The 23057-nt window shown below is 45.3% G+C and overlaps 1 protein-coding gene across 1 annotated transcript in view; it reads right to left on the bottom strand.

The window, feature by feature from the left end:
• Nucleotides 1-23057, bottom strand: part of LOC144128867 (attractin-like protein 1) — an 82159-nt gene that overhangs the window by 19133 nt on the left and 39969 nt on the right. Inside the window, exons 10-15 of the mRNA XM_077662677.1 lie at nt 12785-12859; nt 12213-12372; nt 12075-12133; nt 11304-11462; nt 7333-7561; nt 1528-1606 (exon numbers count right to left, since the gene is read on the bottom strand). Of these exons, the coding sequence (XP_077518803.1) occupies nt 1528-1606; nt 7333-7561; nt 11304-11462; nt 12075-12133; nt 12213-12372; nt 12785-12859 (761 nt within the window). The remainder of the gene's footprint in view (nt 1-1527; nt 1607-7332; nt 7562-11303; nt 11463-12074; nt 12134-12212; nt 12373-12784; nt 12860-23057) is intronic.

Here is a 23057-nt window from a genome sequence, read left to right as displayed (position 1 = left end):
TTCCCGGCAGTGCCAGTCAACTTCAAACTACTTAACGGAAGTGGTTTATTAGGGATGGGAGACAAAGTACAAGGCAGTTAAGGAAAATTGCTAATGGCCTAGCTCTGTTAGGCCAGTATATAAGTAGCGAAAGCGTGGAGACTTCTGCATCAGAAGAGTGCATTCACTATATGCGCCTTTATCCGTGGCTAAATCTTGAGCCGTCGTGGCGGAGTGGTAGCATCTCAGCCTCCAACGCCAAAGGCTCTGGTTTGATTCCGAGCCTAGGCACAGGTTTTTTTTTTATTCAGTGGCTCCCATAGATGCCTCCACCGAATACGTGCGCAGGCTTTGTTAAGGCGCGTTTATACTCCGGCATAGCGCGCAAGCACGTTATGCCGGAGTATGCTATACTCTGCGTTATGCTATACTCCAACTCGTCATTCAATAGCTTCTGCAGTTGGGCGGAGCTGTTCTTTTCGAGCTCTCGGCTAATTTAATCCATTCACAGTACACATCTGAAGGTACATGCAAGTGGGCGAGAGAGCCCGATCCAGTAGACCCCGTACCTCTGGAAACGTGCGAAAGTCGTTGAAGCGTCGTCCGTCGCCTTTACTTTCAAGCCGCCAACTTTAACTTTAAACCCGACTGCCCTTGAGCACCCATCCGTTTTTTCTGTGGCAAAAAAAAAATAACCTGGCCCTTGCAACTGTGGAAGACCTCGACGCTGCGTGCTGCACCGTGCAACCGCGCCGTTCAAGGAATCACAATCCGTTGGCCCCACGGCCCCGGCCAGCCTCCGATGGGCGCAACGCGCCGACGTTGTCCTGGCCCCTCGCGACTCCCCGCACTGGAGTTATGATATATAATTTGCAACAGCTGCTCACGGCGGAATAGGGAAACGACCCGCCGGCGCCTAACCTAACCGTGCTCCCTCAAAAGCATAGCACGCTCTGTGGGGCTGAGGTCACTGAAATGCAGGCCGGAGTTTTTGCAAGATCTTCGTCGGCGGGTTCGGGAACGTGATCCATCGTAACGCTGGCAAGACGCCGATGCAAATGTAAACGAAGCGACGGTAGCGACCCCCGATAGATGCCTTCAACATGCGGCGGCGGTAGCTTTCATTTCGGCTGCTGCTAGACTGCACCGCTAGCCGCCAGAAATCATGGAGTCTGCGTTTACGTCACGTCACGTTTCACATCACTCCGTCCTATGACGTCATAAAAGTGCGCCGTGACTTCATAAGAGTTCCCGAATTTGAATCGGAGTGGCGGGAAAAACTTTTTCAACTTCGAATCCAAATTTCTTTGAAATAAATGCATCTTTCGCTCCCGGACAAGCGGCAACAAAGCCATGAAATGCCGAACTATCAGATTTTGCTAACAAAAAAAATTTGATAAGAGTTTTCCTCACTGTCCCTTTAATAGGCACACTTGCATGTGAATGCAGCCTAGTAGTACCTGCTCTTACTGTTATACTAGAAACCTTCAATGCAGCAATCACCACTGAAATAGCACAGTGAAACAACCTGTGAAAGAAAGGCAATACCTGTCGCCTTCTGTAAAGGTCGTATTTCTGCTTGATCTTCCACAGGATAGCTGCTATGATGAGCAGCGAAAGAAAACAGCTGTGACAAAGAGATACAAAAGAAGCATGAGAAACCACACACACAAGCACACACCAGTTAAGTATTTCAAAGACGCCTGCAGAATTAAAAAAAAAGCTCCTAATTGCCACAGCAGTTTCAGGGAAAACAAGATATTACACTATAAACTGGTTTGTGCAGCAAAGAAAACAAAATAATGGTAAAAAGCACAAAGGGAGAGGGTGAGGCAATGACGTGCTGAAATAATTTCTTAGGGGAATAAAAATAATAAGCCGTAGGAAAAAACACCTGTACTCATTAATGAATTGCCTTGCACTCAGAAATTGTTACATTCACTTGGAAAATACGGCAGGCCCTAGTACAGCCCCGATCAGGACAGACTTATTGTTTAGTATGCAAACATGGAAAGTACAACAGAGGGGCACAACACCTGCCTGCTCCAGAAAGGAGGGACAGAAAGGGTGCAGAAAGAGAAGTGAGGGGAACAAAAAAAAAACCTGCATCCTTTAAATGGACACTGAACAAATATCTGAAAATCCTGAGTAAGCACAACATTTGCATTCTTAAATGGACCATAAAATGATATTTACTGAGGACAGGAAAAGTGCACAAGCGATCGGGATTCCATCACTCATCACCACACCGCAAAAGTTTTTAAGCTATCTTCAGTAACATCGAATATATCGGCAATTAAAAATGATGCTCCTCTTCACCCCCTCAACTTATACACACTGACCTGCCAAAAAAAAGGAAAGAAAACAGGTCTGGACTGCACCCTTCCACACCCCATCTAGCCTCATCTAGCACACTAAATGAGAAGGCTTCATCCAGCACGCCCAATGAGAAGGCTCGCCAAGACTGCCCATTGACTTCATCAGGGTGGGGGTGGCTAAGAACTCATGGTAAGGTGTTGCCCAAATCGGTTGCGAGCTACTGCGAGCAGCAATCTTCAAAAATTATTTCTAAATTATAGGGTCCGCGCTGAGCTTTTAAACTTGACTCGAATACTCACAAAGAGCACCTCTAGAGATCTGTTGCACTAGAATATAGCCATCAAAACTATTTCAGGGTCCCTTCAAGATACAATTACCTTAGTATACAGTCGTCATTTCAGTTATTTTTGAGCAGACGGCTGTATTTTTGAAATTTTGTGAGCCGCTGCCGGGCCGCGACGAGTGTGCTCCAGGCTACGAGCCAAAGGAAATGACGTCACACCTGCCATCAGCAGCACCGTAGATAAGCTGGCTGGCAGTGCGCCATTTCCCTGCCTCATGCCATGCTTTCAAGCGACGAGCATTGAAGAATGCAAAGTAGAATTAAAGAGTGATGACTCCAACAAGCAACCCCCTAACCGAGTGTGCATGATAAAGTTGTAAGCTTATGATCTATCTGGTAAATGATGGCGCCATGGGAGCCGGGACCAGCAATATCATTATGTGTCTTCTCAAAGCCATTGTGTGTATTGTAAATCATAACGAAAAGAAAGGAATAACACGCTATCGGAAGAAAATGGAAGGAACAAAGATCTTCACTGAAGAGAACTTTTCGTATAATGTAAGAAGAAAATGTCTTTGGAGCAACGCTGCAGACGACAGAACAAAAATTGAAAAATGGTTAAACTTGCCTTCGACAAGATTAAGACAAATGATGGGATGTACATATGGGACAAGGTGACAAACCAGTGCCCTCGCATGAGAGAACAGTCATCCATCATCCGATGCTGTTAAGTGCCAGCTGCTTTGTGACCAAATAGGTGTTTAACTTGCATGTGATAAAGGGTTCCGGCTGCTGAATTTTAATGCTCATAGTGTTGCAAACTAGAGTGCTGATTTTGAATATTTTTTGACAGAGCATGACTCATGTTGTCATTACCAAGACTTGGTTGCATGATATGCCCGCCTGGTTACAACGTGCTTAGGAGTGATCATGGTAGCCGAGGGGGTGGTGTAGGTAGCTGTTTTTACAAAAAGGCCGATTAATTATACTACATATCTTTGCAAAATGACCGACAGTGAAACAGTGTGGCGTAAGAATTTTTTTTAACCAAAGAACTGATTGTAGGGGCTCTGTATCCTGCACCAGCAATTGGTTCAAGGGACATCAATAAGCTTAATGATCTGCTGTATGATCTGTGGGTACAGCACAAAAATGTTGTTGTTACAGGAGATTTCAGCATTCCAGAAGTAGAATAGGACGAAATGGAGCCAGATTCATGAAAGAATGAAGCAGCGATAGCTACTGTTTAGATACATCTTTTATGGGCTCACCCAAGTAGTCCAAGAATATACACGTGTTCATGACAACAGCAGATCAGTTCTAGATCCCGTCTCCTTAAGGGCGCGGTGCTGCTCGAGTATGAGCAATTGACCCAAGGCCCACCCCCCTACGGCTCCTGCGCGCCCTGGCCTGCTGCTTGCAGTGCCATAATGCGGCCACACGCATTTGTTATTCTGCCAGGAATTTCAGATTACAGTATTTCTTAGTGTAACTTTGCAGTTGGGTCCATCCGCTAGTGTGCAAAAACACGTGGCACACTGCAAGGACTTCAAAAGAGCTGATGACACAACCATACTTGACGAATTCAGTTACTGTGATGACTACTTTGAGAAAAGGAGCTGCGATGAGTCTACATATCAATGAATTATGGCTTACTTTCAAAGAAATAGTTCACAGATGTACAACACAATATGTACCTCTGAAATATAAGAGAAAACATGTCCACAATCCGTGGATTACAAGAGAAATTACTCAACTAAAGAGAAAAGCATCCAGATGTAAAGCAAGGCTGTGGCGACCAGTGAATCCTGCATTGCCAGATGACTTACCGACACTAAGTAAAAGGTTGAAATAAATTATTGTGGCATAAAAAAATTGGTTTTACAACACCACAATGAGTAAATATCTTTGTGAATCTCCCTATACATTTTAGAGACACCTGTCGGCAACCAAGACATCAATAATCAAAATAAACACACAGCAGGGGTTTACTAAGAATAAAACTACAATTGCGGAGGCTTTCCAACAGGTTCTCTGCGAGTGGAATGATGGAGAACCAACGCAGTTCACGAAGAAAAATAATTTACTGGAATTAGACGCATTGTAACTGGGATACAAGCAGGGCTTAAAGTCAAGGGGTCTCGGGAGGGTCTCAAACTCCCCTCCAATATTGAAAAGGGGTCCGAGACCCCCTCGCTTTCATTGCCTTTGGGTATTGATGAATCAAAATCTGCACACACCGATTTTTTTTTTTTGCAAGTGAGCATACACAGACCCACCCTCCAAATTCGTGCACGCACGCACCACTGTACACTGTTCAGATAGCTTCACTGCCTTAGAACGGAGCTTCGTTCGGCCACTTGTTTAAGGTCTGTGTAATAAACTGATGATTTCTCCATGCATTGGTATAAAACTATGTATGAAAAACCACCTTTAAATTTATTTTTCCCCTTTGTATAAAACTATGCAAAAAACAGGCTGCCAGCCGCTTTCCCTCTCTCCCTCTATGGCCTTCTTCACTTATGCTCAAATCGAAGAGACCCCCCCTCCGATGGAGCCAGACTTTAAAGGGGCTGCGAAACACTGCTTGAACGGATGCCGGTTACACTTCAGATGGAATCTTTATGTCACACAGATGCTGACTCAAAAAGAATTACAAGAATCGATGCATAGGAACGGGAGTTATTCAATGAAGAAATTTCAAAATACAAGCAAACAAAATGCTGCCCTCAACTCAATTTTTCGCGCAGCTTCCCATTCCCATTTCACTCTCCCAATGACGACACTTAGTGGGACCGATCAAAACAGCCTATCTGAGCACGTCGCAGAAGTTTGCACTCCATGATTGCCTGTTCTCTGTAACTCGTTCATGCCAAGGCTGGCAGCGCTGTTTGCATGGTTACAACAACCGTGTGAATGCCCAGCTGACCCAGCGATGCTTCACCGTCACGTCAACGGCGCAGAAGGGAACACTGATCAGTGGCGGTCCCTGACCTATGGATCAGAACGCGATCCGAACTGGATCCGAATTCGAGCGCAAGATACTGTGACGGTGTGACGGCCTGCGCAAGACATCAAACACATTTAGCATAGCGCATACCGCTACTGCTTACTGCCTACCATAGCCCGAAGCTACCGTCGCTCCTAGCGCGCTGGTTGGTCACGGCAAGCAAGGAGCGCGCGCTGTTCACGGGAACATGACGCCATCTGGCGCTGCCGCCCGGTGATCCTCCACGATGCGCTCTGCTAAATGTGAAATGAATGGCTTTTTTCTTTTGCATCCTTCTTTTGGACCGAAACAAACGCATATAGAGTGCAATGGCTCGATCGGATCGATTCCACAAAGCTGTTCTCAGATACATAGAGAGTAGCCACAAGTGTTATGTGCTAGGTCGTAGGATGTTTACAGAGAGGTGCAATGTCCTTCGATGCAAAAAGTAGCCAGAGCCTCTGATGGTGCATTTTTGTTTTACTTGCCTTACAGCGCTTTTATCTAAGGCAAACAAGTTGGTTTTGTTGATGTAATATAAAACCCAAAAATTTGACAAAACGTATTTCCAGTTATTAACCCAATTTGCAATATATTTACTGTTTGTCCAATCATCAAGCTCCCACCAAGTGATGTCATATCCACTGCTAAAAACCGCCGCTGTATGGTGACACCGTCAGCACCATGAATTTGTTTTTGCGAGCTAATTAAAATATTAAAAACCGGAGTATATGCGGTACGACCGATGCTAATATCATCACTATAACTCATTCTATGCAACCAAGAGGTAAAACAATGCACTGATTATGTGTTTCGGGGTCCCTTTAAGCCCTAAACAATGCACTGATTATGTGTTTCGGGGTCCCTTTAAGCCCTGGATACAAGGTAATTTTGACTTCAATGATGAACCTAACACTTCAAAGGCTTGTAATAAGGATTGCAATAAAGCCATGTAATAACTTTCAGAACTGTCATGACACTGCCGAGTGAACTGAAAATTTTGAAATGACGTTTTAAAGCATGAAACGATACAAGAGCGGCTCCTCAAATTAAGGCCCACAATGGCAACAGCAACCAACAGCACGATACACTCATGCCACAAATTTTGAACTTCTGTGCTCTTTGAAACTTCTTGTTTGAATAAGTGTACTTTCGTGAGAACAGTGCCATTAGCCACCCCATTTGACACTACACAGTTTAACTGAACCTTGCCCTTAATATCCATTAATAAAAAAGCTAATCACTACTCCCATTTTTACCTACCAATAAAAAAATGTTTGCAGGTATCCTGTGTAATCTAGCAACGTGGCCTTCAGCAGCATTTCATTAGACTAACACCATTCACACTTCGAGTTGTTGATCAATTCAGGTGTGCTCTGCCATCTGCTAACCACCCAGGTTGGTTTAAATAGTAGAGTGACTACCCCTAGACAGGTGGTGGTCCTGGGTTCGATCCCCGGACATTGTTTTCCTTTAACAACGAAGTTTCTGTGAAATCTGTATAGCTTTCCTTTGTAGCCATATGGTTGCACTTGGGTAGGTGTTAGTAATTACTCCCTTACTTCAAACCTACTAGACCTTGCGGGATTCTCCGAAACACACTGGACATCACCGTTGTCATCTACGCACAGCGCACACCTCTCTCTGGTTTGTAGCAGCTTAGTCTCACATAGGCTAGACATGTCGCATATTCAGAAAGGAAAAACAAGAACTCAGTTAATGAGCTCACTAAACCATGACACAGATGTAAGCAAGCTTAAACCTTGAAAACGTGATGAAGAACTGGAGCAGGTCGAGAGCCCGGTGCTGGGAGAACGAGATCTGGAGCACAAATGGAGTGGTGAAGTTGAATACGTAGACAAAAAAAGTGGTGTTTTGCGAGCCAAAGTTGTGCTTCTCATCGTAGAAAGGCAGCTTGATGTTGTCACACTTGCGGCTATCCAACAGGGCTGGTTCAGCATCACCATCTGCACGTGACGGGGGCTGGCCTCCTACCAAAAACCAAAGGCCATTACTGTTAGCAAGGTACCCCGACCTTTTTTTTAGAAACAATTAAGACAAAGCGACTGTGACCACTAGAGCTAAACACTGACTGCTCACAATAAAGACAACCCTGAAAAATTAGTGTACTGTTAAATTTTACGCAAAAGCTTCTGCACCCCTCGCAATATCGAGAGCGAAACATTATGAAACAATGCGCTCTGGTGTTACCCTTGAGCCCCTGGCTGTTTTTTCCTATCACTACAATAGTAGCTAGCTCCCCAAAGGAGTAAATGCACAAAAAACAGGACCTTAAAAACTGCACTTAAGATTTATTGGTCTGATTTTCAAGTGGTATAAGCATGCTGACTGGACAATCATGTAAATATATCTTATTGAATGCAATTTTCAAAACTAGTTTCAGTTGACGGCACATCAGAAATACTAGATGAATGTTTGAGACATGCGCTGCTAAGACTAACACTCAAAACGCTACCCCTCCAATGAGATTAACTGCAGCAGGATGAATATTCATTTCCATGAGTTGCTTTTCTGCACTAGATAGAATTTGACGTCACACAAAAGCAGCACATTGGTGCTGGCCAAAACCGGTCGGAACAAATGGCTTGTAATCAGTAACTCTCTGCTCTTTTTTCATTTGCAAAATTACTTGGCCTGTAGGGATCATTTAAGGCAAAAACAGTGACACTCAACAACATTATATTTATACTTGTAGTGTGCGAATATTCAAAACTTCGAATAGTTTACAAACAGTAATTAATTATCAACTCACTCTGGACTTTAATTATTCCAGCTATTTAAACCTCCTAAATATTCAAAAATAATGAATTTCTATTCATCTAAACTTGCAGTGCAATATCACGACATTTCTAACCGGTCGCATCGTGCACTTGTCACATGCGTTTACAGTAAACCCTCGTTATAACGAAGTCAGCGGGACAGCAAAAAAATTCGTTATAAGCAGTAATTCGATATATGCAACCACCCGAGAAAATATAAAGCAGTCGAGCTTTAATTGTGCCTGAGGATTCATAGCGCACAGAATACACAGGACACAACACAAGCGCTTACTTCTACCGTGGAAGTAAGCGCTTGTGTTGTGTCCTGTGTATTCTGTGCGCTATGAATCCTCATGCTGATTACCCACTAGCCCGAACCCTGACCCTTCTAAGTTAATTGCGCCGCAACAGCGAGGAAATCAAAATACAGTATATTCAGTGAAGCAAAACTTTATTCAGCTACAAAAAAGGCAGTGAGCTTTCGCTATTTCAAGTTCAATTACTGGGCGCGCGCAACCCCTGCTCTAATCTGACCAAGCATTGCACGAGACCGTGGTTGCTGCCCATACATTCAACCTTCGGGGTATTTCGAATCGCGAAGGCAGTGGGCGCTTTTATGGCGGTATTTTGGGGTATTTCGAAGGCAGTGGGCGCTTTTATGGGGGTATTTTGGGGTATTTCGAAGGCAGTGGCCGCTTTAATGGGGGGGGGGGGGGTCACGGAAATTTCTAGACTGGCTTCCCCAAAGTGGTCTTCCCTATTTTTTACCGTAGCTCCTCGCATCGAACACGTTAATGGGCGTGCGACCAGGCAGCAGCTTGACAACACCGTTGTTTGCATATGCAAGCGCGACCTGCGGGTTGCCTTCTCGTTTTAAGCGAAAACTCTCAGGAATGACGTTGTTTGCGCGCTTTCGGGAGTTTCGTCTGCTTTGGCCGATGTGAAACGGTTAGGCTTAGTGACGACTACGGCAGCCAGGGAGCAGCTCAGTTCGTTGCCGAAAGCTTACCTCGCTCGCGACTCGCAAGCCTGAATGAGCCCATCATAATCGGAGGGACACTTCTTTTGTGCTTTTTGGCACGTTTCAGCGCCAGAAATGTTGTTTAGAGCGGTAAAATTTTGCTCACTGAGCACACCCCATGGAATGCTACGGCGCAAGTCTGCCCACGGTCTTTTGGCCACCTTTTGGCATCCAAGAGACCGCGATTTTCTGGCATCGCAAAGCGTCACGAAACTTTTATTTTTGTTTGGATTCTATCACGGGGGACACCAGCGATGCGGTTGTGACTGATTCGAGCGCACTTCCATTCGTATTTGCTTTAAACAGATGGGAGCACTTGGCACTTGCTTGGTACTCATTACTAGGCAAGTCATTGGTCGTAGGTTTGGTACTTTTGTGGCCTGTTCTGTGCCTGCATGAGACTAATTCGCAGGCGGTATTAATTTGACACTGCATGCACAAAAGGGTCGCCGCCGCGGCAGAGACGCCTCCGCTCGCCACTTCACTCTAAGCGGGTCAAGCTCTTCGTGCGCTTCGAGTAATGCGACCTAAAATGCATGTGTTTGGGTCGGGACCGGAAGAAATTTCGAATAAAGCGATATTTCGAGTAAAGCGATTTCGTTATAACGAGGGATTACTGTAGCTCTTTCCTCAAAGAATCGACTGACTGGTCACGGCACAAACCCACGCACAGTAATGCTAGGCCTTGCATAATATCAACGCATTGACGATAACCTGCGCAACCACACAGTGTACAAAGTGGCCCGCACGCTGCAGCATCTAACATTCTAGTTTCTCCTTTTCATTTTTGTGCATTCAGCTTGACACAGAGTTTGGGCCTATCATGGAATTTGCAGTCCAGAGAAACCAATGTGCGAGGGCTAAGCAGGCTACTTGTCGTCATGAGCGCTATATTTGCGGTTGCATACAACTGGCGCTTTGTCTTCAGGTGTCACAAGGGTATGTGAAAGGGATGGTTCCGCTTGCGTTGCAGCTCAGGTTGCTGCTCTTGTGTCTGCTTCGCGAGCTGTCTTGTTGCGCTTGGTGCCCTGCACCTTTGCCCTTCCGATAATCAACCGCTAACGTCACTCCTCCGGTAAGGAGCCATCTGGCCATCTTACAATGCCTTGTGACAGCATTCAACAGGCTCCTTTGTCGTGTGAGCATTAAATCAAATTGTGATATATTAGTATTTTTTCACTTAATGCAATTGTTATTCAAAGAATTGTAACTACAAAATAAAGTTTTTTGCTATCACTACTACACTTCACTTCACTTCACTTTATTTCCTTAAAGACCCTCGTGTGAAGGTATTACATAAGGGGTGGGACACATATAGATTAACAACAGAAAAAGTACACAAATCTTGAACGAGTTATACAAAGAAAAATGATTATCGTGATGCAAGCGTTTGCTTGCATCACGCAAGATACACAATTCTCACAGCCTTATTTAATGGCTGGTAGGCCTTACAGGTACAGTAAATTATGCTGATAATACAGTGAATTATGCTGATAATAGGTGAAAACAAAATTTGTTTGCAACATCTGCATCTGTCCCTTTTTTTTCAAAGCTGTGCTTTACAGAAAAGCATTTGTCTTTTATTTGAACCACCTGCACAGACTTTTGAAATTATCCAAAATATTTTATTCAATTCAAAACCAATTTCAGTTATTTGTGCTCGTGTCGCAACCCAAAAATTGATATTCACAAGTCTAATTCATAGCCTTTTAAACTGTAAAAGCCCAGAGTTGTTAGTGTGTTGGTAAGGCATGTTATAAATCAAATACTGTAACTTTAGAATTAAACCATACTTTAAACAACCTCTATCAAGCCCAGTACAGAAACCAATTGAAGTCAGAGAAAGAGAAAGAAATAAAGCGCTAGGCAATTGTTTTCTACCTGCCACTACCATGTCTTAAAGTGTCATTCAACTTTTCAGCTAGCTCTCACCTGATCCAATAGAGATGTTGACATACGCCTTTCCAGAGCATGAGATTGTAAACTCTACATCATTGACGACCTTGATTGGCACATTCATAAAATTGATGTTGCGATAGTAGTCCTCGGAGGACAGGTTGAAAGTGTACTGGAAATCAATACTGAGATTATCTGAAACAAAACACAAATTGCAAGGCCATGGTAAATTGGAAACCCTCAGGCTGCCTTGGAAATTGCCAGCTCAAAACTGTACTTCAGTAGATCTGCAAGAGCTCTTCAAAGCTCCGTATCTTTTTGTGCCAATTTAGCCCACCATGAACATCCTGGCAATAAGTGCAAACAGTACATTTATTTGAATAACTTGCTACAATAGACGTACCTTGGCAGCTATGACATCATCTGGTTGTCTAAACAAATTTAACACTGTTTTTCAAATTTTATGCGCAAAATAGCTACAGTCAGTTACAAATACTAATTCAATACATGGGTGCTAGAGAAGGCTAGATTATCATGTACTTCTAAGCTTTGTTATAGAGTACACGCTATCAATCATCAAAACCAACAATAAAAAATATTTGGAACAAAAAAAAGCACTACAATGAAGCCTGCATGTTGTCTCAAGATGTTCATTTCCAGTTATTCAGGCCACTGAACTGATTTTAAGATAATGGTGGATGCAATCATACCACACTTTATTGCCTGCCCCAGTTACTGCCATTCATCAAGGCATCCCCCGAAACTAAAAAAAATAAGCAAGATAGTCAAGGGCCCTGCTGCACTCACAAAAGCAGGTGCCGCCTTCTTCCTGGGGGCTGCCCACATAATGATTTTGCTCGTCGCATCTGCAGAAGAAAAAGAACAGTAAGCAATGGATAGCCACTGTAGCATGCATACGGGCAGTTGGAAGGCTTTGTGACTTGCCTATCACAGTTTGGGCCAATGATGCCCTTGGTGGTGCAGTTACATTTGCCCGTTTCCCGATGGCAAAAGGTGCCATGGTTGTTGCAGAAACAAGGAGTGCAGTTGCCACCATTGGCGGGATTGCCATGGTAGCCAGCAATGCAGTGCTCACAGTGTGGCCCTGCAGAGAGGACACAAGAGACTTGCAGGGGTTGCACAGGTAAGTAGTTGTGACAGAAAAACCTGAATTGGGGTGTACAAAGCCACTGGCCACATTATGGTTCCTGTTCACAAATATAAAGAACACTTCACTGACAGCGCCTTCCTTTTCTCAACAGAAACGCAATGCACAAACTCTGAAGCAAAATGCGTAACTTCTAAGTGCATCTCAACTGTTTAATGTTTCAACTAAAACCTGAGGTGGAAATCAGCTCAGTTCACAGCTAGTAATTTCAACTTTATTGCCATGGCATTTAAATTTACTGAGTCTCCTGCCAGCCACGCAAAAAACTTAAATTAGAGCAGCTTTAAATAGCTCTATCTTTTCACATGACATTAAAATTAAAAATAACATTTCACTGACAAGCCCTTACCTTCGGTGCGGTGCTCACAGGACTGAAGGCACTCGGATGATCCATTGCAAGTGCTGTGTCCATTGCACTGGCATTCTGTGGGATAAAAAGTAATGCATCATATGTCAGCAGCTTAATTATAGCCGTTCTTAAGTTCCATCAGAAGTGAATGAACAATACGACACCAGTGGCATGTAATGACCGAAGAAATCAAACAGCAATTCCTTCTAAGGTAATCATATCATGAAAATAAAATCTGAGAAGTAACCATTGGCATGATATTTTGCTTGTTCACTGTCCCTGTGCAGATTCCAGTTGACAGTCCCACAGTCTAGACCACTTATAATGGCCTTAAGTTATATAACAAATATTCACTTGGTATGAACAAAAATAATTTGACTATCATAATGTACACCAGGGGCATAGCATTGATTATCAGATAGAGTGAATATCTGTGGAGATGAGACTTGGTTACAGTGAATACACAGTCACTACAAATCCAAGTGTGGCAATGCACTGCAAGGCTGTGGATGTACATGAGCATCAATACCCAGGGACCCCAGAACATTTTTTTTTACTATTTTGACTTATTTTGATTATTTTTTTATTTTTCACTTGGAAGGGTGGGAGGGCAAGACTTCGAGCCTATTTTGTTATTTTTTATTCATTGCTCATTTACATAATAAATTTTATATATTTACTTTTAAAAATTTCCCATTGTTGAAAGGTTGATGCAAACTGTCACGATGTGGCGACAACACTCTAGCATTCAGGATATAGTGCCTAGAATATACTGGCTACTGTGCCGAGCACCAGTGCTGCACAATGAGAGATGGTGGCGCAGTTTGCAATGAAAGCCCACCAATGGTGACAGAGGGCGCTGTTTGTCGGGAGGGTGCGGCTGCAGCAGACGACGCGGTTTTCTCGGTTCAGAAGGCAGCAGCCTGTTGTGCGTGTGTGATTAACCTGCTCGTGCTCATATATTTTGTTGAGCGAGGTGCAGTGTTTATTGTCCTGTGTGGCTGCTTGCACATGCAAGTCATTACGTCCATTCCTCCAAGTAGTTCTGTGGTGATTTCGCCGGTTTTGTGCGCATGTTCTGTGCTTGTGCGTATCTGGTCTGCGCGCTTTCATCGCGTAGTCAAATCATGGACTGAACTCTCGATTGTTTTTTTTCTCCCGTGTCCATCACTAAACGAGCTACATGTGACTGCACAAGAAGGTGTCAAAGCCAAAGCGACAGTGCAAAGAGAAGACTTGCTTTGTGCCACAGCATAAAAGTGGTATACTGCTCGAACAAGGAGCGCATTTCCATGTTTACTTCACCATCTGATACTATTTGCAGAATGGGAAAGAAACTTCAAAAGAGAAGACGGAAGGCTGACGCCAGCTGCTGTAGTTTGGGAGAAACATTTTGAGAGCAGTTTTATCGAGCGCATGCTCAGTATCACCGTAGTAACCATGCAGCGAGCTTCCCCATGATAAACCGCGTCTGAAACCATACACCATGCCTACGATATTCACGCATTATCTAAAACACATTGTGCTTAAAATAGCAGCAAAGAGAAAAAATAGACATCTGTGCAAGCAAAAGCCTCCAGCAAAACGTCAGAGGCGACCTGCGTCGAGAGCCTCGAGTTAATTGTGCTCAGCCATTGAGAGTGCTGAATCGGTGAGCCTGGAACGATCTGGTGCCGACAACGGAGCCTTAGTAATTGAAAAATGCTGCACACGCTGTGGTTCTATAAAGAAGAAAGCGCATGGTGAATTGGTGAATCGCAAAATGATTGTGAACATCTACCGTTCAGAGGCGAGAGTGCACCCATTACGGCTCTAAATTCCAGTCACATGGATGGAAGTACCATTTCTACCAGTGGATTAATTAGCTTACGTCTATTGTGAAGCTGAAGAAAACAACTTTGCTTGATGGGCAATCAGCGGTAGCCGTAGTGTATATGAAGGGAAGACAGAAGCCAAAACATACCATCACAATGAGCTTGCAAAGAGGCCGAATCCTTAACAGGGAGGTTTCCTTGACAAATCTTTGTGGTGGATGTGGCATAAAGCCAGCCTCAGGAAAGCACACTTCCAGCAAAGGCATATTTTTGGCTGAGAAGTGTTCATTATTTATACGCGGTCCGATGGAGAGTCATATGCGTTCTGTAAGTACCGAAGAATTCTAGCTGAAAACCAAGCATGCAGAACATCTGAATAAAAGCCAGTAAAATTAACTGACGTGTTTCACCTGCTTTGCTAGAGAAAATGTTGCCGAAAAAGTACTCTAGGTAAAAAGCTTATGTTGTATCAGCTCTAGAACGCATCTTCCCTGTTCACTTCGTAAGCATCGGATGTTCGAAGCTCGAAGATGTGCTGAACTTCATCGAAGCTTTCGTGCATGCGACAAGCCCTAAATATGTAGCTTCTAGCCAGAGACTCAAAACAAACACTGTAACCTGCCTCCATGATAGCTATGGTCACTTACGGCATAACTAAAGCAAAGATGCAGCACTCATTTTGCTGACGTCGCGAGTGTGAGACGGCGCGGTTCACACCCTCTCGACTTGCAGCACTCTATGCGGCGGCCGTCAGCATTCATCGCTCTCGGTGCCACCAGGGAGGCCACGGTCGGCTCACTAGCCAGTATATTCTAGGCACTATAGTCAAGAAGACAACGAAAAGGCTTCCAAAAGAAATTGTTTAAGAAGCTGCCTCACGCCCACTAAGAACAGAATGACTCGGCGGCAGCGATAGCCCCAAGCGTGCTTGGCGGTGATCAAACTGAATGCCTGCAGTTCTTGGCCACTCTCAATTTAAAGCTGGCAAGGAACCTTAGAAATAAAGATCCAAAAGCAACTACAACAATCTACAAAAATGTGGAAGCATTTGCACGTGGCCATGATCAATGGAGATAAATGGTTGTATCTCGAATTACAAAACAAAGTGATAAAGCCGCGTGCCGGCGGTTTTGAGTGCAAACGAACAAATGGTGCAAAGATTCACGGCAATATAAAACGAATTGAAATGGGAAGCTTTATAGATGGGAAGCTTTACGCAAGAGGAGTGATCAACTGCATTAAAAAAATTTGAGCATAGTTTGTTTAAATTCTGCTAATCATGGTCATGTACATGGGTCAGACAGTCGACTTCTGGGACATGATTGGTTTAGGATACTCATATACCAAATGCTTTACAACTGGCTACGAAGCCAAGTAGCTCAGCCCCACTGTGATTTGCATTAAAAGAGTCCTAGAACTGAAGTGTTTCAATTGTCAGAAATCTGACCCAAGTGCAAGCAATTGGAGACGGTGGGGGGGCACTGGCCCCTCTGGAAAAATGTTGCGGGCGGATACAATGAATGCAATCTGCATGACTGTCAGGTTGATAATAAGTGGGCTCTACTGTATCACCACAATGCTTATGGACTGATGTATATAAGAATCATATCGGCAATAGTCTTAGTGAGCCACTCAGCGACTATTTGTTTGAGGATAGCAGGCAGTGGGTTTTCGGTGACTAGTGCCACTGAGCTGCACAACTTCCGGAGTAAGTGATGATGTAAATGCCAAGCCTCTGTTGGTTACATCGTCTGCGGGGAACCATGATGAAGGACTACGATGAACATGAAAAGCTAGCAATGCCAGCAGCAGTGCCGCACGGAAGGGCCTTCATCTTACAATACCAGGTGAGGTAGTTGGTAGCGCCCACAAAATACATGCTACCCAATTATGATGTCAGAAATGGGTGGAGAAAGTCCGTGCCGACCAGGTGACAGGGATTCGTAGCAGATCAATGGACTTCCAACAGTCTGGCTGGCTTGACAGGTGGTATTTTCCGATGTTGGCACTCATGGCAAGCCTGGGCATGTAGTAGTTCTGACGTGCCCGTGCCAACGTTTCAGAAAAGCCGAGGTGCCCAGAAGGAACTTTATATGCTTGAAAAACTTCACCACACAGCACTGTCAGAACCACTAGCATGTACTGTCAGCATCAAATGAAATGCGAACTGCGGAAGCGCGGCCACTGGCCCAGCTTATGATTCAGCCTGTCGGCAGTAAGCATAGGCGCGCCCATCCGGTTTGTGATACTTTTACTTCTGTTTTCTGTGACGTTTGTTGTCGCGTTCTTGCCACTGGAGCGCCACATCCATTTTTTCTACGTATGGAAACTTGCGAAGCGTGGTTTCGCTGGCGGCAGCGGCTCTGGTTCACGTAGTTCAGTGAAGCGGCCGTTCTGAGCTCGCTTGCCTGCAGCGCTATGATTTTGCTTCCATCATCGTCGTATATTATCAGCGTCTGGCTGCAAAGCGAACAATAAAAAACTGATCGCGCTGCGCTAGTTTCCATACATAGAAAGAATGATTGTGGCGCTCCAGTGGCGAAACACGGAAAAGAACGTCAAAGAAAACAGAAGCAAAAGTATCGCGAACCGGATGGGCGCGCCTGGGTTTCCTGTCGACACGCTGATGCGCAAGTGGGACCTTTGGCCAGGCTTTCCGCGGTTCACATTTCATTTGACGCTGATAGTGCAGTATGCCCGTGGGGCCGTAGTTTCTCTTGTAGAGGACTCCACCCCACGAGCACAATGCTGACAGCCTGCGCATGAAGAGAGAGGGTGGTGACGAGATGCGGCCTTCGAGGTACTCTATGAGGGGCCACAGCTCTGTGTCCTCTCTCTAATGTTGAGCGAGGACAGACAAGGTTAGGGCACCAAGAAAAGCGGATCTTTTATGCATGGGATAGAAGCATAGGATAGGTAGACAGCATTGCAGAGTTTCTTGCCTGACTTGAAAATGATGGTGACATCGAATTCCTGTAACCGAAGGGTCTTTAAGGTTCGCTAGCCAACGAAGTGAATGGTGATTACTCACAACTTGAAACGGGCAACCATAAAATGGCTAAAATTTCATTCGCCCACACTTTTCAAAGTGGTATAATAATTCACCTCGGACTGCGACAGGGTGCAACTTGTGTGTAAGCAATCAAGCGCTCAGCACATATCTTGCCACTGAATGAGAACTGCACTCAGGCAGATGTTGTTGGAATCGGTGTGAAGCTCCAAACCCACCTCCTCATCAAAACGGCCAAGTATGGGCACAGTTTAGAGGCATTTGCTGAGCTCCTCAAGCTGTTCCTGAGCCTAGATGAAAGGTTGCTGGTGTTTTGTCGGATGTGTCAGAGGCTCGGCTAGCAGGGGGAAGTCTTGCCGAAAACGTTTATATGGTCAGAGACCAAAAAAAAAATAGCGCACAGCGCGCTTGTTGGTGCGGGTTGGCAGCGAAATTACTGCAGCAGTCTTGTCGAGGTTAGGGCTAAAACCCCAAGCGCTCACAACATGGCACAGAAACTTCAGCCACTGTAATTCAAAGAGGCATTTTGCTGGTTTTTAGACAGAGATCAGCCAAATAAATTGCCACCAGCAATGCAGCCAAGATTTTGAGACGATCTTCGTAAATGGCAGAGAAAATGACACAATCATCAAGGTAGATGGCACGAATTCCATTTGAGACCAACAGGACAGTGCCCATTATTCTTTGAAAGGTGGCAGGAGTGGAACACAAACCGAAGGGGGCCCCTTGAACTCGTACAACCCATCGGGGGTGATGAATGCAGTTTTCTCATGATCACGTTCACCCACCTCAATCTGCCAGTACCAGCTACATAGATCAAGGGATTCAAAGTATTTGGCATGACGGAGCTGGTCAAAGGAGGCGTCAAGTCGAAGCAACGGGTAGCCATCTCTCTTCGTAATATTGCTGACGTGTTTATAGTTCACAGAAGATCCGAGTGTCTCGTCCTTGTTGACCAGTACAACAGGCGAAGACAATGGGCTTGCTGATGGCTATAACGTATTTACTTGATTCTAGAATCAACACACGCCATTTTTCTGGAAAAAATCGGCTAAAAATAACATGCGCATTAGGATTGAGTACGAAAATGAAACTATGCCAGAAACACCCTATTGTCATCAGCATCACAAAAATGCTGGCTTGGTACTTCTTGCTCACTGATATTATCGATATCACCTACTGCAGTCTTGTATACTGAGAGGCCTCGCGAGGATCTGAAGTGTCCGCCAGCAAGGTGCTCACCTGGACTTGAGCCAACACAGAAACATCGGTTCCGAAGATGCGCAGAGTGCTCTATCATGCCGGGTTAAAAAATAAAGGCAAACTTGTGTGTGGAGGATTTCTAATCGCACTCTGTCGCAGCTGGCCAGCCCAGTGCTGAGTGCGCAACTGCTGCCGACACTCCCGTCCAGAGCACACCAGCATTTTGGCGCGCTGCCAAGGTCTGCACTGTGGATGCCGACAAGGGCACAAAGGAACGAGCTAAGAAAAGCTAATGCTTTAAAATAAGATGATCTTGTGAAAGGAGGCTGCCTCCTATCAAGGTCTGCACTGCGGACGCCGACAAGGACACAAAGGGACGAGGAAAGAAAAGCTAATGCTTTAAAAAAAGATAATCTTGTGAACGGAGGCCACCTCCTATCAAGGTCTGCACTGCGGACGCCAACAAGGGCACAAAGGAACGAGCTAAGAAAACCTAATGCTTGAAAATAAGATGATCTTGTGAACGGAGGCCGCCTCCTATCAAGGTCTGCACTGCGGATGCCGACATAGGCACAAAGGAACAAGCTAAGAAAAGCTAATGCTTAAAAATAAGATGATCTTGTGAACGGAGGCCGCCTCCTATCAAGGTCTGCACTGCGGATGCCGACAAGGGCACAAAGGAACCAGCTAAGAAAAGCTAATGCTTGAAAATAAGATGATCTTGTGAACGGAGGCCGCCTCCTATCAAGGTCTGCACTGCGGATGCCAACAAGGGCACAAAGGAACGAGCTAAGAAAAGCTAATGCTTTAAAAAAGATAATCTTGTGAACGGAGGCCACCTCCTATCAAGGTCTGCACTGCGGACGCCAACAAGGGCACAAAGGAACGAGCTAAGAAAACCTAATGCTTGAAAATAAGATGATCTTGTGAACGGAGGCCGCCTCCTATCAAGGTCTGCACTGCGGATGCCGACATGGGCACAAAGGAACGAGCTAAGAAAAGCTAATGCTTTAAAATAAGATGATCTTGTGAATGGAGGCCGCCTCCTATCAAGGTCTGCACTGCCGACGCCGACAAGGGCACAAAGGAACGAGCTAAGAAAAGCAAATGCTTTAAAATAAGATGATCTTGTGAACGGAGGCCGCCTCCTATCAAGGTCTGCACTGCGGATGCCGACAAGGGCACAAAGAAACAAGCTAAGAAAAGCTAATGCTTGAAAATAAGATGATCTTGTGAACGGAGGCCGCCTCCTATCAAGGTCTGCACTGCGGATGCCGACAAGGGCACTAAGGAACTAGCTAGGAAAGGCTAATGCTTAAAAATAAGATGATCTTGTGAACGGAGGCCGCCTCCTATCAAGGTCTGCACTGCGGATGCCGACAAGGGCACAAAGGAACGAGCTAAGAAAAGCTAATGCTTGAAAATAAGTTGATCTTCTGAACGGAGGCCGCCTCCTATCAAGGTCTGCACTGTGGATGCCGACAAGGGCACAAAGGAAGGAGCTAAGAAAAGCTAATGCTTGAAAATAAGATGATCTTGTGAACGGAGGCCGCCTCCTATCAAGGTCTGCACTGTGGATGCCGACAAGGGCACAAAGGAACGAGCTAAGAAAAGCTAATGCTTGAAAATAAGATGATCTTGTGAACGGAGGCCGCCTCCTATCAAGGTCTGCACTGCGGATGCCGACAAGGGCACAAAGGAACGAGCTAAGAAAAGCTAATGCTTGAAAATAAGATGATCTTGTGAACGGAGACCACCTCCTATCAAGGTCTGCACTGCGGATGCCGACAAGGGCACAAAGGAACGAGCTAAGAAAAGCTAATGCTTGAAAATAAGATGATCTTGTGAACGGAGGCCGCCTCCTATCAAGGTCTGCACTGCGGATGCCGACAAGGGCACAAAGGAACGAGCTAAGAAAAGCTAATGCTTGAAAATAAGATGATCTTGTGAACGGAGGCCGCCTCCTATCAAGGTCTGCACTGCGGATGCCAACAAGGGCACAAAGGAAGGAGCTAAGAAAAGCTAATACTTGAAAATAAGATGATCTTGTGAACGGAGGCCGCCTCCTATCAAGGTCTGCACTGCGGATGCCGACAAGGGCACAAAGGAACGAGCTAAGAAAAGCTAATGCTTGAAAATAAGATGATCTTGTGAACCGAGGCCGCCTCCTATCAAGGTCTGCACTGCGGATGCCGACAAGGACACAAAGGGACGAGGTAAGAAAAGGTAATGCTTTAAAATAAGATGATCTTGTGAATGGAGGCCGCCTCCTATCAAGGTCTGCACTGTGGACGCCGACAAGGACACAAAGGAACGAGCTAAGAAAAGCTAATGCTTTAAAATAAGATGATCTTGTGAACGGAGGCCGCCTCCTATCAAGGTCTGCACTGCGGATGCCGACAAGGGCACAAAGGGACGAGGTAAGAAAAGGTAATGCTTTAAAATAAGATGATCTTGTGAATGGAGGCCGCCTCCTATCAAGGTCTGCACTGCGGACGCCGACAAGGACACAAAGGAACGAGCTAGGAAAAGCTAATGCTTTAAAATAAGATGATCTTGTGAACGGAGGCTGCCTCCTATCAAGGTCTGCACTGCGGACGCTGACAAGGACACAAAGGAACGAGCTAAGAAAAGCTAATGCTTTAAAATAAGATGATCTTGTGAACGGAGGCTGCCTCCTATCAAGGTCTGCACTGCGGACGCCGACAAGGACACAAAGGAATGAGCTAAGAAAAGCTAATGCTTGAAAATAAGATGATCTTGTGAACGGAGGCCGCCTCCTATCAAGGTCTGCACTGCGGATGCCGACAAGGGCACAAAGGAACGAGCTAAGAAAAGCTAATGCTTGAAAATAAGATGATCTTGTGAACGGAGGCCGCCTCCTATCAAGGTCTGCACTGCGCACGCCGACAAGGACAAAAAGGAACGAGCTAAGAAAAGCTCATGCTATAAAATAAGATGATTTTGTGAACGGAGGCTGCCTCCTATCAAGGTCTGCACTGCGGACGCCGACAAGGACACAAAGGGACGAGCTAAGGAAAGCTATTGCTTTAAAATAAGATGATCTTGTGAACGGAGGAGGCCGCCTCCTATCAAGGTCTGCACTGTGGATGCGGATAATGGCACAAAGGAACGAGCTAAGAAAAGCTAATGCTTTAAAATAAGATGATCTTGTGAACGGAGGACGCCTCCTATCAAGGTCTGCACTGAGGATGCCGACAAGGGCACAAATGAACGAGCTAAGAAAAGCTAATGCTTTAAAATAAGTTGATCTTGTGAACAGAGGCCGCCTCCTATCAAGGTCTGCACTGAGGATGCCGACAAGGGCACAAATGAACGAGCTAAGAAAAGCTAATGCTTGAAAATAAGATGGATCGTGTGAACGGAAGCCCCCTCCCATCCTTCTGCAGACATTTGATAGGGGTGTTGACGAATAGGCCTTTCACTTTCATCAACTGTTGTTTCGTTAATGATGTCTGCCTGACCTTAGAGGTGGTCGCGAAGTAGTCATGGAAAAAGCCAAAGATGGTTTGCAGGTGTCATTTTTGGTCAGCCATTAGGTCAGAATTTACATCAGCTGTAATATCACTGGCCTCTAGAGTTTCCGGAGTCATGTTGTTGAACAGCAATTACGCACAATGGCCGACTAGCTGACTAGCATGCTAACTTCACTGAAATAGGCATGGCAGTTTCTTTCGGCAAATGGCGGTATTCGGCCCTGAAGTTCGTTACCAGAAGCTCAGCTTGCTTGCTGTCCAGGGCAAGGACTCTCTGGGCAACGTAGCCTTTTTGGCTTCTGTGATGCTGCGGGTTTTCCAGTGCCCTTTGTTTGCTACTGGTTGCAGCCATAGCGGCCAACTGAAGCGGTGTGCCACGGTGTAGTAATTAAGAAATGTTGCCCATCTGCGACAATTACTGAGCCAAAATGCCTCAAGCGAAGATTGACACCATGCGTGAAGTCGACACCGGTGCGTTATTGAAACAGAATATCACCAAAAGCGCAGCACACTCATTGGTTTGGAAGTATGGGACTTGGGCTTGGAAGGCTGGAAACTTGGGCAATGTACCTGCGGCCGCTTTGACGACTTTCGCTTTTTGAACTTGAAAGTCGTGCAACCTCGCAACTCACAAAGTAACTTGCATGTCACGGGACAGCTGCATGCTGCTCGATTTTCCAGCCCTGCGACCATGCTCACAGGCGGCTGCACGCCTTGCGACCATGTTCACAGGCGGCTGCACGCCCTCC

This window comes from Amblyomma americanum, chromosome 1, assembly GCF_052857255.1.
Source record: "Amblyomma americanum isolate KBUSLIRL-KWMA chromosome 1, ASM5285725v1, whole genome shotgun sequence".
Lineage (NCBI taxonomy): Eukaryota > Metazoa > Arthropoda > Arachnida > Ixodida > Ixodidae > Amblyomma > Amblyomma americanum.
The sequence above is the reverse complement of the archived record's forward strand: the minus strand, read 5'-3'. Positions and strand labels throughout refer to the sequence as shown.